The sequence below is a fragment of the Lacerta agilis genome, chromosome 8 (genome assembly GCF_009819535.1).
Source record: "Lacerta agilis isolate rLacAgi1 chromosome 8, rLacAgi1.pri, whole genome shotgun sequence".
Lineage (NCBI taxonomy): Eukaryota > Metazoa > Chordata > Lepidosauria > Squamata > Lacertidae > Lacerta > Lacerta agilis.
The window spans coordinates 59,254,490-59,269,195 of record NC_046319.1 but is presented as its reverse complement, the minus strand read 5'-3'; the positions used below and the strand labels follow the sequence as shown (position 1 = coordinate 59,269,195).

Below are 14,706 nucleotides of genomic sequence, written 5' to 3'. Positions count from 1 at the left end.
AAAGCGGCTAACATTCTCCTTTCCCTTCCTCCCCCACAACAAACAAACACTCTGTGAGGTGAGTGGGGCTGAGAGACTTCAGAGAAGTGTGACTAGCCCAAGGTCACCCAGCAGCTGCATGTGGAGGAGTGGAGACGCGAACCCGGTTCCCCAGATAACGAGTCTACCGCTCTTAACCACTACACCACACTGGGAATGGGTAGGCAGCCATTAGAACTGGCTTGTGAGAATGCCCTTTGTGGTGACCAGTTTTTCTGCACATAAAATGCAGCTTTTCAATTATCCTGTGGAATAATAATACCACATTTAATCACCATCTTAGTATTATTATCTCCATAGTATTATTATCTCCATAATAGATAAGCATAGGATGAGAGAATAGGGGATTTATCTAGGACTTAGCAGCTCACAGCATGGACACAGGCTCTTGAGAAAGCCAAGGAGACACCAGAGGGGTGCTATTGTTTTACTCCAGCACTTTTCAGAGATATCCATTACCTCGGAGGCAAAGGAAATCCTCTCTCAACCCTTTAGTTACCTTCAATCATTTCTAAAATGATTTTTAACATGTTCAAGGGGAAAGACCCATGCGTGTTCCAAAGAAAGGTGGTTTCCAATGAACATCCTGGTTCAATCATTAATTGCAGTGCTGTGAAGTAACAGTCAACCTCAAAAGCTCAAGCTCAGTGCCAGTTAGGGGGATCCAAAAAATGCAATTGATGTCATCTGTCTCCTGGCTTGGGGACATTGGCAAATAGCTTTTGGCATTGATCATTCCTTGCAACATACTGAGAAAAATGCCACGATGCTAAAATGCTGAGTATATACTGGGCATCCAAAACTCTCTTGGCGCTGGGTCGCAACAATTGTGAACTTTGGTGGGAGGGAGGAGAATAGTAACACACCTTTCCACTTCATTCCATAGACCCTTGGGTGAAGGGAATATCTCAAGTAAATAAAATTGGCAGTTTTAGAGCCAAAACAAATAGCTCTTATCTCAGAGCCGCAGGCTTATGTTGCTTTAGTGGTATAAATGCACTTAGGGCAGTGCTGCAAGTCACCCGTGCAGGCCAAGCTAAGTCAAACCCCTGTGTGAGCAGGAGACACCAGAGTGCAAAATGGGACCTTTACGAAGAGGAAGCCTGATGGGACAGGTATACTTTTCAAAAATGAGTGCAAATAGTATGTGTAATGAGTTGTTTCAGCTATTAGGGAAAAAATCATGGTTATCTCTTGTATCCTATATGCACGTTTGAGAATTCCGGTACACCTGAAGGATGGATAGTACCATACTGTATAGGTTGGGTTTTTGTTTTTGTTTTTTTGAAGGCCACTATATGTTAGGCTGATAAGTGTAGCAAGCAAAATGAGGTGTAATTGATTATGTGTCATTACATTGCTTTCTTTAGCCTCTTAGTAAGTTGAGAAGAACACAAAGCAGGGCAGAAAGGTGGCATCAGGTATTTGGAAGGGATTTTCAGGTACGAGCAGCAGCAGCTGAGAGTGGTCAAGAGCAATGTAGGGCTGCCGTCCCTATTGTGCATAAGCTCAGATTGTTAGCAGGAAACTTCATAGTAGCCATGTGACTAATGCTAAGAGGTGGGAAAGTTACGGGGCAAAGAGATAACAGGAAATCAGGCTTGACCAGGAAGAGCTTTGAAGGTGAGGGATTTGCTTCGGATGTTGAGGTTCAAGCATAACTCAAGCAAATACAAAAATGTGAAACTCTGATAGGGAACTTGCATGTTACTTGCATGTCATGCTTACCTTTGTCAAAAACAGTCCTTGTTATGCTTGTATGGGTCTGGTGTCATTTTATACATAGAGAGCCGGATTTAGGTTTGATGAGGTAAAGAGACCCCTGACCATTAGGTCCAGTTGCAGATGACTGGGGTTGCGGCGCTCATCTCGCTTTACTGGCCGAGGGAGCCAGCGTACAGCTTCCAGATCATGTGGCCAGCATGACTAAGCCGCTTCTGGTGAACCAGAGTAGTGCACGAAAAAGCCGTTTACCTTCCCGCCAGAGTGGTACCTATTTATCTACTTGCACTTTGACGTGCTTTCGAACTGCTAGGTTGGCAGGAGACTGAAGGTAATGGGGCCCTTTATATGTCCAGCTGTCCTTTGTCAACAACAAATTGTCACCATTTTTTGTGTTGAATATGTGCTATATGGTAATTTATGGACCTAATAGGTATCTAAAGCAATTTGCACATAACAAATAGGAGCCTACACAACACAAAACACTTGCTGTATGTAGGTTTTATTTTATTTGTTTTTTTATCTTATGTACATGTACGTAAGATAAAAATGTACATCCAGTTGTTTTTTCCCTTTTAATTTTTTTTTGGGGGGGCCCAAGAGATTTATAGGTAAATCCGGCACAGAGCTCTTAACAGTTGTAGCCGGTCAGAAAATACAGGAAGCGCCTATTCCCTTCTTGAAAGCCTCTCAGGCGCAACGCCTGCTTGGAGGCGGCAGGAAGGTGTCTGCCGCGATTAGCATTTCGTCTGATTCATCAAAGCACTTCTTACGCTGTCCCCTCAAGCTCTGGTTCTGGTTGCCGCACTCCCAGCTGCGCGGCGGCGCCAGCTACTGCTACTCCGCCAGGGGCGAGGGAGGCACTCTGCACATGCTCAGGCGTAAAGAGCATAAAATAAACCGTGGCGGGGGCTCCCATTCTCGGCGACTTTTCCCCAAGCGGACAGGCAGAGATTCACCAGGTGAAGCCTCGCCCGTGTTCTCGGGAAGACGAACGCGCCAGCGCCGCCCACTCCGCCGCACGCGCATCAAGGGAAGCGGGTCACGTGGAGGAACAAAGCCCTCCCACCGTCACGTGACCCGCTTCCAGTCGCGGACTCTCGCTGGAGAAGGAGGAGAAGCGGCGACATGGTGGCGGCCAAGCGGGCGCTCCCGCGGCTGGTGGCTTCGCTGCGCCCGGTGAGCGGGAGAGCAGAGTTGGGGCGGTTCCAGGTTGGGAAGTGGGACGTTGCTGCTGCTGCTGCTTCGGGCGCTGCGGTTGTGGCGGCTCTCCGTGGGGAGGGGTGTCCCTAAGCTGCCCCTGGCAGCTGCTAATGGGGTGGCCTGCGAACGGCAGGGGCCACTTCCAGATGTTTTCTACATGGGCCCCAGACAGGCTGCTTGTAGGGCCAGTGGGGAGGGCACGTTTCAGGTTAGTTGTTGCACTGCAACCTCCCGAGCTCCACCAGCCAGTGTGCAAGATACCGGTAAACACTTGCAGTGACTCGCAGATTCAGACTGGCAAGAGGAACAAGTGCACCTTTTGCCGGAGAATGGTAGAGGTCCGTTTCGTTTACGTACAAATTCTCCAGAAAAACAAAAAACAGTTCCAAAGGTTTTTACTAACTTGGGAATCACTGAATAAGAACATGTTTTATGGATATATGTATATACAGGACTATAGAGGTTTTTTTTTTAATGATGCACTTTCCCAGGGTTCTCTGGGGAAATACATGAATAAAGTGCTGTGAGGCATGAGGAATCATTTGGAGGTGGGCTTATAGTCCTTCCACGCACAAATCCATTCCACTTTAAGCTTTATTCATTTCAGGATATTAGGATCCCCCCCCCCCTCCCCGGGATGTAAGGGATGACATTTTGTTGTTGCTGTTCTGAAACAATTGGGAATCCTTGCTGGTCTACTGTAAATCTCCCAGAGATCTACCAGTAGATCAGTGTCTACATTCTGCCCACCCTTCAAAAAATGCTAGAAGGACAGATGTCAAACTTAGTTGAATCTACTCTATATTTTGGTTTTTGCCCTCCGTGAATTGCTTTTAACCTCTATGAATTTGTCCTGAACCCCATTTAAAGCCATCCAAATCGGGGACCATTGCTACATCTTACGGAAGCAAATCCTTTAGTTTAGCTATGTACTGTACCCAAGATGGACTTCCATATGCCTTTTCATTAATTATTCATTAGGCATGTTGATTGATAAGAACATTGTGAAAATGTATTTTTATCCCAGTTGTAAATAAATAAATTTATCATTTTTCCTCCTCTACAGCTCAGCTCAACAGCAGCTGGTACACTTCCCAAATATGTGAAAATAGTTGAGGTTGGTCCAAGAGATGGCTTGCAAAATGAAAAGGTAAATGACTCCTGATAAGCTATTTGTCTTGCTCCTGAAACCTACAGTAATTTGTTCTCATGAACCTACCCTTTCAATATCTGCGCTGTTTTGATTTTGCTGCCAACTAGAACACGGGTCACAGCTCAAAAAATTCCATCCTCACCCTTTCGCCCTACTTTGTTTCTGGCAATTCCTGTGTGTTGATCCCTAGAAATGCATCAATCCAGGCTGGCGGGTCACATTAGACTCACCTCAGAGACTTAGGCCTGGGCAAACTGCAGTCTCTGCTGCTCAATTTCTCATTTGTTCATTTCAATACAGCAGCTCATATAAATTAAATCAGCCTGTGAAATGGGTACAACCTGCTGCGCAGCTGATGCAAAGATGCCATGGACCATCATAAGGAGCACCTTGAGAGATAACATTTCATAACATGCTCTAATCTAACATTTTGTGATCTTTGTTGCATTTCATCAGATTCATATGAGCATGCACAGTAGTATGTATAATGTTTGCAGGCTCTGGGTTGAAAAGCACTATGCATTACACAGAACTTGATAGTTTCCAATTTTAAGGATTTAAGGCGGCATTGTGATCAGGAGACTGGCACCCTAATGAGTGATGCCGCCAATAACATTGAGTATTTATGTCCCTCTTTCTTTGCTCAAAATGCTTTTGCATACCTTATTTCTGTTCTAACAGCAAACATGTAAGGTAGGTCAGTGGTGTTGTACCCATATTGCAGATGGGACATTGAGGCTCAGAGAATAGTTTGCCCTAAACTACATCCATAGCAGAGGCAAGATTTGAACTGGGCACTCCCTGGTTCATAGCAAGCTTAGCTTATTAGCCACTACATTTTACCTGCTCTTGCCTTGAAATGGCATAATTCAGAAGTATCGAAGGATTTCTGTACTAGGAGGAGAAGCTGCAAGATCCAGGCATGGAGTCAGAATTGTACTGTCTGCCTCTGGCTTCAGTGGCAGCCTTTGCAGCTTGTAGGATGTGTATGATTTTGTTTATGTCCGTGAACCATATCTTGGAAGTTCTATTGGGGGATTTTAGCAGTCTTACCTGCACCCCATGGAGATACTGACTTGATAAAGGCATAATGAAAAATCCTGTTGGAATACCAAGAATACGTCCCCATCGGGCCAGTGGTCTGTCTAGCCCCACACCCAGATTTCCAAGTGGCCAACACAATGTCCCTGAGAAGCCCACATGAGAGTAATGGGCCTCTCCTGCTGCTGCTGCTGCTTCACAGCAGCTGGTGTTCAGAGGCATAATGCTTCTAAACTGGAAGGTTGCCTATTGGCATCATGACTAGCAGCCATTGATAGACCACTTGTCCTCCCTGAATTTCTCCGACCCTCTTCTAAAGCTATTTAATCATTTCAGGTAGCCAACTAGGTAAAACAGTACAAGTTCTGACCTACGGTAACTGTGGAGAGAGAGAGAGAAATCTCCCCAAATACACAAAGTCAGAGCCAGGGAGTTTGTTTAAGGCTTGACGTGAATGTTTACCTATTGCAAAGTCTGTCCAGCGCTACCAGGTTGCAAAACAGGAAATCTTTGTCCCTCTGGCAGGCTGTTTGGTGCGCAAAACTCACAGTGATGCAAAATTGTCTTAACAGTGTAAGCCCCACCGAGTTCAGTGTAGCCGGTTCTTACACATTTATTGTTTATTATAATAAGAGATTTTTAGTCTTCTCCATTCTCAAAAGCTCAAGGTCAGATGCAGTATAAAAATTAAAGAAATGCAAAAAGGTTGTGGTAATTCATCTGTCTGTAATTTTTTTTTTTTAAAAAGATCATTGTATAAAGATCCCAGCCATTTCCACTCCCTTGTCTCCAATAAGAGGCATCCGTCTTGCCTTCCAGTTTGTGATCCTCCACCTCAGTGGCCTTCCCCAACCCTTCAAAGCCTCTTTTGTTCTACCTCAGAGAAGGGTTTGATTAGACTTTCTGGAAGGGATTGTGGAATTGCTATAAGTGGGAAATGTGTCCCTTTCTTTTTCTAGAACATCGTCCCCACCCATGTGAAAATTGACTTAATCAACATGCTGTCGGAAACGGGTCTTTCGGTCATAGAAGCTACCAGTTTTGTGTCTCCCAAATGGATTCCTCAGGTCAGTATGGCTGACCCTCTGTTGGGCTTTTGGTTTTAACTGGAAAAGCCTCAAAACCAGTTTAGCACTTGGAATGGTGTCCAGCTACGCTTCCTCTGCGTTTTCCTGCTTCTCCAGTGCTTTTGCAGAGTTTTTTCAAACTTCTTACTTCTTCTTCTTGCGCAACGGTGTGTGTGCCTTGTGCCAGCAATAAATTCCACAATGTCTGGGTTGTTTCAAAGTAAGCAAGCTTTAATTACAAACATATAAATCATAGAGCTTCGCCCGGAGACTGGGAGGACATCTCCGGCCTCTCCGTTTCGCTCAAAAGCGAAAGTAAGGCTGAACAAGAAATAAAGGTGCGTTACATAAATCACAAAGACATCGCATACAGCAGATACCCCGGATGTTTGTGAAACATCCTCCCTGTGGGAGGGGCGTACTGTTGAGCTTCTTTAACCCTGAAAGCTCCAAACCTCATATCCTCAAATTCATGTTGCTGACGTGTGAGTCTCATAGTGGGATGCCGTGAAGAGAGTGGGTCTCTGCTTCTCCCATAACCTTGCTGGGTGGCTTAGATAAATTACTGTGTCTCAACTTGGTTTCTTTCATAGGCCCCATTTGCATATAGGTAATTCCAGACTAGTGAAAGATAGGCGTGCCTGGCGTGCTCTGGTCCATGGGGTCACGAAGAGTCACACACAACTGAACAACAACAACAAAATTCCAAACTATAATTTAGTGCAGGTCTGGGAAGCTGGGAGCCACACTCTGATTCTCAGGACTTCCCCCCAGGGTTGCTAAGCGTAATGTGGCTATGCAGCAGTTTAACACAGCAGCATGCAGATGGGTTGTTTCTGTTATAAAAAGTTTCTGATCTTCGTAGATTACTGAGCATCGTTCTCAAAGCCACCTGTTATTGTAAAACATTGTTCAGAAAGCTAGAGTCCCTCTTTAAAAACCAGCTAATAATGGAAGCAGAGCTTGCAAGAGGAACCCGCTTTTCATTGAGGAAAGTCTGTCTTGGATATGCCAACGTCTTAAAAATACTTTTCACTTGTCGCCTAACAATCCTATTTCTTTTTCTCATTTTGATCTGTGAGGGTTTTGGAAGCTTTAAGGTGCTGCCCTCTTTTACAGTGGAAAACTAAAATCCTGTGATGGTGTAGTGGTTAAGAGCGGTAGACTCGTAATCTGGGGAACCGGGTTCGCGTCTCCGCTCCTCCACATGCAGCTGCTGGGTGACCTTGGGCTACTCACACTTCTTTGAAGTCTCTCAGCCCCACTCACCTCACAGAGTGTTTGTTGTGGGGGAGGAAGGGAAAGGAGAATGTTAGCCACTTTGAGACTCCTATCGGGTAGTGAAAAGTGGGATATCAAATCCACACTCCTGTCTTCTATGTTCTTCGTTTTGCAACTTAGATGGCTGATCATACTGAAGTCATGCAAGGGATTCGGAAGGTTCCTGGGATCAGCTACCCTGTTTTGACTCCCAACCTCAAAGGCTTCCAAGCAGCGGTAAGGAAGATGGCAGTGCAGAAGCTCTGAGGTCATGGCTTCAGTAGAGATCTTTAAAGTGAGAAATACACAACTATGACTGCAATTTCATATCCTATTCCAGGTATGGTGTACCTGGACAGGCAGCTCATTTATTTAAATCCAGGAGGCACATTCCCCACCCCCCAAATTGAACTCGGTGAAGGTGCTTGTATATGTGAAAACCTGTAGGCCATGCTGGAAAAAGTCTCCCCAGCATCACAGGAATCTTAATTAGCTAAATGTAGCCTTAAATCGGGTCAACCAGGCCCATTTTGGTACGATTTTTGTACATTATTTATTTGTTGATTGTATTGATTAGTCCCTTTTTCCCAGAAAGGTGAACTCAGGGTGACTTACAAATAGGAACTTTAAAAACGAGTGAAAAGAAGAATAAACACAACCTAAAATGCTTGTGCCAATAATACGTATAATAGATCAGATCTACCCCACTAAAACAGAGGTCCCCTACCCTGCACCTTGCAAAGGCTTTCACTGCTGCCCCAGGCAGGTGTCCCAGACACTAGGTTTTGTATAAACAACAACAACAACCACCCCGTCCCTATTCCTCATAGGAAGAAAGTTTGGGGGCAAAATATTCAGGTACCTTCTAATCAATTTCTGTGAAATGAGAGCGAGTGTGATGTTGCCACCTGGTGCTGCGAAATGCCTCCTGTTATTACACAGCAACTATCGTTCATACGTGTAGAATCAATATTATGTGATCTCCACAACCAGGAGCAGACAGACATAGCTGACTTCCCATGGTTAGCATAAGGTTGTTGGGGAGGTACCATACTTTTCCATCTATAAGACGCCGCCGTGTATAAGACTGCCTCTCAAATTTTAGAAAAAGGGGGTAGATGGCTCAGAGTTGTTGAGCTTTTTTGTGGAGGATTGTCTAGGGTTGTTGAGCTTTTTTTTTCAAGGGGGGATTGCCAAAACTCGCTCACTCAAACACGATGCAAAATCAGCCTCCCGTCTATCCCATCGCCGGGAGAAGCTGCCAATCGCCCACCCAACTGCTGGGGTGTCAGCCAGTCAACACCGCCCATTGACGCAGCAACCAATAACATGCACAATAGCGACTGACAGCCGTGGCAGCAACCAATCAAACGTCCACCCTATGCACTACCCATGTATAAGACGACCCCCACTTTTTAGCATGATTTTTAAAGAAAAAACCACAGTCTTGTACACGGAAAAGTAGAGTAACTAATTTTGTGTTATGCCATGCCGCCCCTAGCCATTTTGTGACTGGCCCCCCACAGCGCTTCTCAACATTCGAAAAGTGCCCCCGATCCGAAAAGGTTGGCAAGCCCTGCATTAAAAGATAAGCAGAAAATCAAGATGGCTTGCAGTCACCACCTGAGTTTGAAAATTCAATTGTTGTCACTCACCACCACCTGAGTTCACTTATCAGAGGGAGCGATATATAGGGCATATTCCCTGTATTGGCAGGTGGCAGCAGGAGCTAAGGAGGTGTCAGTCTTCGGGGCAGCATCAGAACTTTTCACAAAGAAGAACATCAACTGTTCCATTGAGGAGAGTCTGGACAGATTCAGTGATGTCCTGAGTGCAGCTAGAGAAAGCGGCATCCCGGTCCGAGGGTAAGCTTTAGGGCCGTGTGCTAACTGAGGTTTTTGAACGTTCCTCTCTATCTGCTAATCTACCGTGATTGATTTATTATTGTTACATTTACATTTACAAATGTGCTGGTGAGGTTTGGGAGAGGGGAGGGGATTCAGAACCAAAATACTGGATCATCTCTGAGATGGCCTGAAGGAGCTTTCCATAACGCGGTCCTAATAAGCCATAATTGGGGTTGTGGCCATCGGTTGCTGTCTTTCATGTACGTGAGGAAGTAGCTGCCACTCTCCAGTAGGCGGGCGAGGGAGCTCTTCACATTTTTATGTGATGGGAGTGAAGATTCTGGTGTATATAACAGGCTGTGGTGAGGTTTTCATACCACAGGCTTGGTTGTAAATCCCTAGGAACACGCCAATGCTACTTTTATTCTGCAAATGATTTATAGGTCACGTGTGAGGCCGGTGGCCTGAGGCTGCCGTTCTGATTGTGTAAAAGGCATTTGAAACTCCCGCTTGTATTGGGTATAATAGTGCCCTGTTCTTTTCCCCTTCATGCAGGTATGTCTCCTGTGTCCTTGGCTGCCCATATGAAGGCAAGATTGCTCCTGCTAAAGTAGCAGAAGTGAGTATATGTTGCAGTTGGGTGTTGTGGCATCCACTGTGCACCCAGCATCAATATTGAAAGGCATTTGTGGGCGGCGGCCTTCTGTCTTTGATATTCTTGGTAACGTCCATCAGTAGACGGTTGCACATCAGCACTGCATGTTGTAGCTGCCGTCGTTTCAGTTCTCATTGCACAGGTGGAAAAAGCAACAGGCGCCTTTTTCGAGACGGAATTGCACTTTCCAAAGAGCATAGGACTGCCATCCCAAATGGCAGCCGTGTATTAAGTTGGTGTGTGTATATATACCATATAGGCACACAGACACCATTCACCATGCACTGTGTTCTGACAGCAGTGCAGGGGTGCGACGAGCCCAGTACTGGGCCAGGTGAAAGAATGGACTGACTTAGTAGAAAACAGCTGCATGTATTCACTGTGCACCCCTTATCCTCACCACCAGCAGCCAACAATGCGAAGAGCAGGAAAACTCACACCATAATATTGGGACATGGGGTGAACGGAAGTATATGTTACGCAAAGGGAGGATGGAACTCAGCCATGGGCTCCTGCTTTTTGCTTTGTCCCTGTGCTCCTTACATTGTGTAGCTCAGACTTTAAATGGTAGGTATGCATGGGAAGGGCAGTAGTAGAGCACCTGCCTTGCTGCGCAGAAAGTCACAGGTTCAGTCCCTACCCTCTCCAAGTACGGTAGGCCTGGGGACAAGCCTGTCTGAGATCCCGTAGAGCCACTGCCACTCACTCTAAACCAGGGTTTCCCAAATGTGGGCCTCCAGCCGTTTTTTGGACTACAACTCCCACCATCCCTACCTAGTAGGACCCGTGGTCAGGGATGATGGGAGTTGTAGTCCAAAAACAGCTGGAGATCTAAGTTTGGGAAGCTCTGCTCTAAACAACACTGGGCTAGACGGGCCGGTGGTCCAACTTGGTGTCAGGCAGCTTCTTGTGTTGGAAATTATGCAAATGTTCTGTTCTCTGCTGCAGGTTTCAAAGAAAATGTATGCCATGGGGTGCTACGAGATTTCCCTTGGTGATACCATCGGCGTTGGGACCCCTGGCAACATGAAGGACATGCTCTCTGCTGTCATGAAGGAGGTGCCTCTTGGAGCACTGGCTGTTCACTGCCATGACACTTACGGGCAGGCACTCGCCAACACGCTGGTAGCGCTTCAGGTGACTTCCTTGCTGTTTTCATAGCTCAAGACATAATTCACTAAAATGGGTGGCGCAAATCAACCGATCCAATCCACATGCTAGCCACGAACAAGCCCTGGTCATTGGCCAATACTTGCCTGGGATAGAGATTATCTATTTATTTTGACAGTTTATGTATCACTTAATTAGAATTGCCTGTAAGCCATGTACTCAGTACAGTGCAGGTAAAAATCAATTGAAACAAACAAAAGATTAGAATTCTGTTAAAATGCCTGCTGGAATAAAAAACAGTCTTCAGTAGTAAGTTCAAGAAGGGACCTGTCTGACCTCATCTGGAAGGAACTTCTATAAAATTGGGTCCTCTGAATGCACAGCTCCTGGCACATATAAGCCGTGCATCTCAGCCACGGGGGACCACTAACAGTGACTCGCCAAAGAGCCTGGTGTGGATAAAAGGGGTATGTTTGGGACCCACAAAAGGCATTTGAACTACATATAAAACAGGATCCACTCAGAAGGAGTGCTCTTAGGAGCCTCTCCAGCATACATCCATCTTCCCCAAATCATAAAAGAATTTCTGATACCCTGGAAGAAAGGGGGGTGACCTATTTTATTTTATTTTTGCAAAAGAAAAGGGAGGCAGAACCCCTTACTTGGATTTTCAGTCTAATTCAGCGATGGGAAACCTGTGGCCTTCCCAGTTGTTGGCTCACAGCTCCCCTCATCCCTGGCCATTGGGCATGCTGGCTGGGGCTGATGAGAGCTAGGAACCACCCACATCAAAGGGGCCACCGGTTCCACATCCCTGGTCTAGTTAATCAGCCCATAAGTTGCTATTTCACTGGGCGGACCAGGCAGGACTTTTCCTTAGAACGGCTCTGCTTCTGTTCGCAGATGGGCGTGAATGTGGTGGATTCCTCAGTCGCTGGCCTTGGCGGCTGCCCCTATGCCCAAGGGGCATCTGGGAATGTAGCCACAGAAGACATGGTGTACATGCTCAACGGTCTTGGCATCCACACTGTAAGTACTTGGTCATAGGAGGGGGACACACTTGTCTTAGCTTTGGGAGTTAGTACAAGGCACGCTTGTCTTTATTTTGCTTTGATAGAGATGGGTGTCTGGGGCCCTCGTTGGCTGATCAGCTGCTATTGTACTTGATGTCTCTCCTAACCAGAGCATCCAGCCAAGCTTCTTTATCTGCCACTGTGTGTAATGTTGTATATGTGTTGGTGGAAACAGGTTGTCTGAAGTTTTCCACTGCATGAGGGAGTTACCTGCCTCAAAATTATATTCTTCTGAGTAAGGGCTATATCTTTGGTCATGTTCATACCATCACTCCTATGCCACTTTTAAGTCTACCCCCCTCCCCAACAAATCCTGGGTGTGCACAGTTGTCAGGAGACGCTTACAGATACAATTCTCAGAGTGTTTTAACAACCAACCCCAGGGAACTCTAGGAATTGTAGCTTTGTGGGGGAAACAGGGGTCTCCTAATGAGCTCTGTTAACAAACTACAGTTCCCAGGATAGCCATGATTGTTAACACAGTATAGGAGTACTTTAAATTCTTGGTGCAGATGTGACCTCTGAGGAAGAGCACATGTTTTTGGGTGTAGAAGGTCTTAGGTTCGATTCTCTGCATCTCCCCTTTAAAAAAACAAAAAAGTGGGAGAGGACCTCAGCTTGCTGGGCTGGAAAGACCAGTGTCTGAAAAGTGCAGGCAGTACCAGACTAGATGGACAAACGATCTGATGTCATTTAATGCGGCTTTGTATGTACAAAGTAAGCAGATGTGTCTCTTTTCTTCTCCCCTATGAAGGGTGTGGACCTCACGAAACTCCTGGAAGCAGGAACCTTTATTTGCAAGGCGTTGAACAGGAGGACCAATTCGAAAGTGGCACAGGCCTCCTGCAAACTGTGAAGCAGAGCAGTGCTTTTAAGGGACTTGTTGGAAGCAAAACTACAAGCGACACTCTGGAATCTGCCATGTTTGCACTTGCTCTCCTCTCCTGACTTTATTTAAGCACTCTCCAGTGGTCTCCGGACTCGACGGCAGGAAGATGAGTCAGCCAAATTTTACCCTGAAAAGAGACATTAAAAAAAAAGTAGTCTAGAGCACTGTATTTGCACTTGGTTGGATATCTTGGGCTTTGCAAAGAACTTTAGTCCTTCCCACTTGGTCACAACTTGCCTCCAGGGAACAGATTTGTTGCAGGGGGTCATAAAAGAGCCCTGCTGGGTTGGGCCAAAGGCCTGTCATAGTCCAGCATTTTATTCTCACAGTGGCTAACCAGAGTCCTATGGGAAGCTCACAAGCAGGACCAGAGTGCAGTGGGGCTCTCCTCATCTGAGGTTCGCTCCAAATGATATTCAGAGGAATACTGCTTCTGACACGGGAGGGGGAACCTAGCCATAGCGGTTCATAGCCTTATCTACCATGAATTTGCCTTTTAAAGCCATCCAAGTTGGGGGTTGTCACTACATATTTTGGGAGCAAATGCCCTCGTTTAAACACTGCAGTTTGTGAAGAAGATCTTCCTTTTTTCCTGTCTTGAATCTTCCAGCATCAATTGGAGCTTTTTAAAACATCCATCTTCATGGGAGCGTCCTATATACCTCTATCCCTATTTGTATTTTTGGACCCTGCATTTGCTTGGGCCATAATTTATCTCTTCCTCTTTTCTCATTCGGAGTTTCCTATGTGACATTGTGGTTGCGTCAACAGTGCGCTGTGGAGTAACCCCCCCCCCCCCGTGATGTCTTTCTCAATCATCTTGTGGGGATATAAGTGGGCAACCCGAAACAGGCAGTAGTTTTTGCCTTCTGTTCGCCACACCTATCCCAAGGAATTAAAAAGAATTAACCAATTAAATATGCTACTTTCTATATCTAAAAGCAAGTAGCCTCTCTGAAACCTTTGCTGAAATCTTGTTGTTGGGCCTCAGAGGGTGGGATCCTGGCCTGACTCCCAACTCCTGTCCCCCTGAAGACTCCCTCTCGTAGGAGAAGCCCATCACAAGCTCCTCCTCCTGCCAGTGCTCATGCCAGTTCAGCCTCCCCACATGATCTTCCTTAGGAAATGTGGGGCATGGTCAGTTTCCTACCCGCTCTTGGAGAACAGTGTGCAGGCCTTCATTCCTCCTTGTGCCAGTAGGGGATGATGGCTTCCAATCCTGGGGAAAGAGGTGCAGCTGGGATTGTGTGCCACCGAGTGATGGTGTGCCTGCCCCTAGATTTATGACGCTGCAGCTGATAGATCCTTGTGCTGTTCCAGCCCCTGACCCAGCTAGTTCTGCTTGCCAGCTAAGGGGAGTGGGCTCCTTTCACGCTTGTCCCTCTGCTCCATTTCCCTCCCCCTACCCCTTTTTGTTCTCCATGAGTTGGTGTCAGAATGGCAATAGCAACCTTCCTTCCCTGGTACAAATCTGCACCAGCTATGTTTACTTCCAGCCAAAAATAAATGATACCATGGATGACACAGCTGCTAATAGCTTGGTGCTGATAATGCCACGGTTTGATCCCTGTATGGGACACAGCTGCATATTCCTGCATTGCAGGGGGTTGGACTAGATGTCCCTCAGGGTCCCAACTCTATAATTCT

General features: G+C 46.2%; 1 protein-coding gene across 3 annotated transcripts; it reads left to right on the top strand.

Moving 5' to 3' along the window:
* The first annotated feature begins 1,021 nt into the window (after nt 1–1,021).
* HMGCL (3-hydroxy-3-methylglutaryl-CoA lyase) lies at nt 1,022–13,850 on the top strand. 3 transcript variants are annotated; one of them, XM_033157748.1, is made up of 9 exons: nt 1,022–1,154; nt 4,031–4,114; nt 6,118–6,225; nt 7,627–7,722; nt 9,202–9,350; nt 9,888–9,951; nt 10,936–11,124; nt 12,001–12,126; nt 12,925–13,849. In XM_033157748.1, the coding sequence occupies exons 1-9, from the start codon at nt 1,119–1,121 to the stop codon at nt 13,024–13,026; spliced, it is 954 nt and encodes a 317-aa protein (XP_033013639.1). In that variant the 5' UTR covers nt 1,022–1,118; the 3' UTR covers nt 13,027–13,849. The 3 variants fall into 3 exon arrangements, with proteins under 3 accessions (XP_033013639.1, XP_033013637.1, XP_033013638.1); XM_033157746.1 differs by lacking the exon at nt 1,022–1,154 and adding an exon at nt 2,822–2,940; XM_033157747.1 differs by lacking the exon at nt 1,022–1,154 and adding an exon at nt 3,107–3,172 and having other exon boundaries at nt 12,925–13,850.
* The last annotated feature ends 856 nt before the right edge of the window (nt 13,851–14,706 follow it).

Bases quoted from the DNA above. Each gene is read 5' to 3' on its own strand.
- HMGCL (XM_033157747.1), top strand. From the start codon at position 3,122: ATGGGCCCCAGACAGGCTGCTTGTAGGGCCAGTGGGGAGGGCACGTTT. The intron at 7,723-9,201 runs GTAAGGAAGATG...CTGTATTGGCAG, and splicing joins TCAAAGGCTTCCAAGCAGCG to GTGGCAGCAGGAGCTAAGGA. The intron at 11,125-12,000 runs GTGACTTCCTTG...TTCTGTTCGCAG, and splicing joins ACACGCTGGTAGCGCTTCAG to ATGGGCGTGAATGTGGTGGA.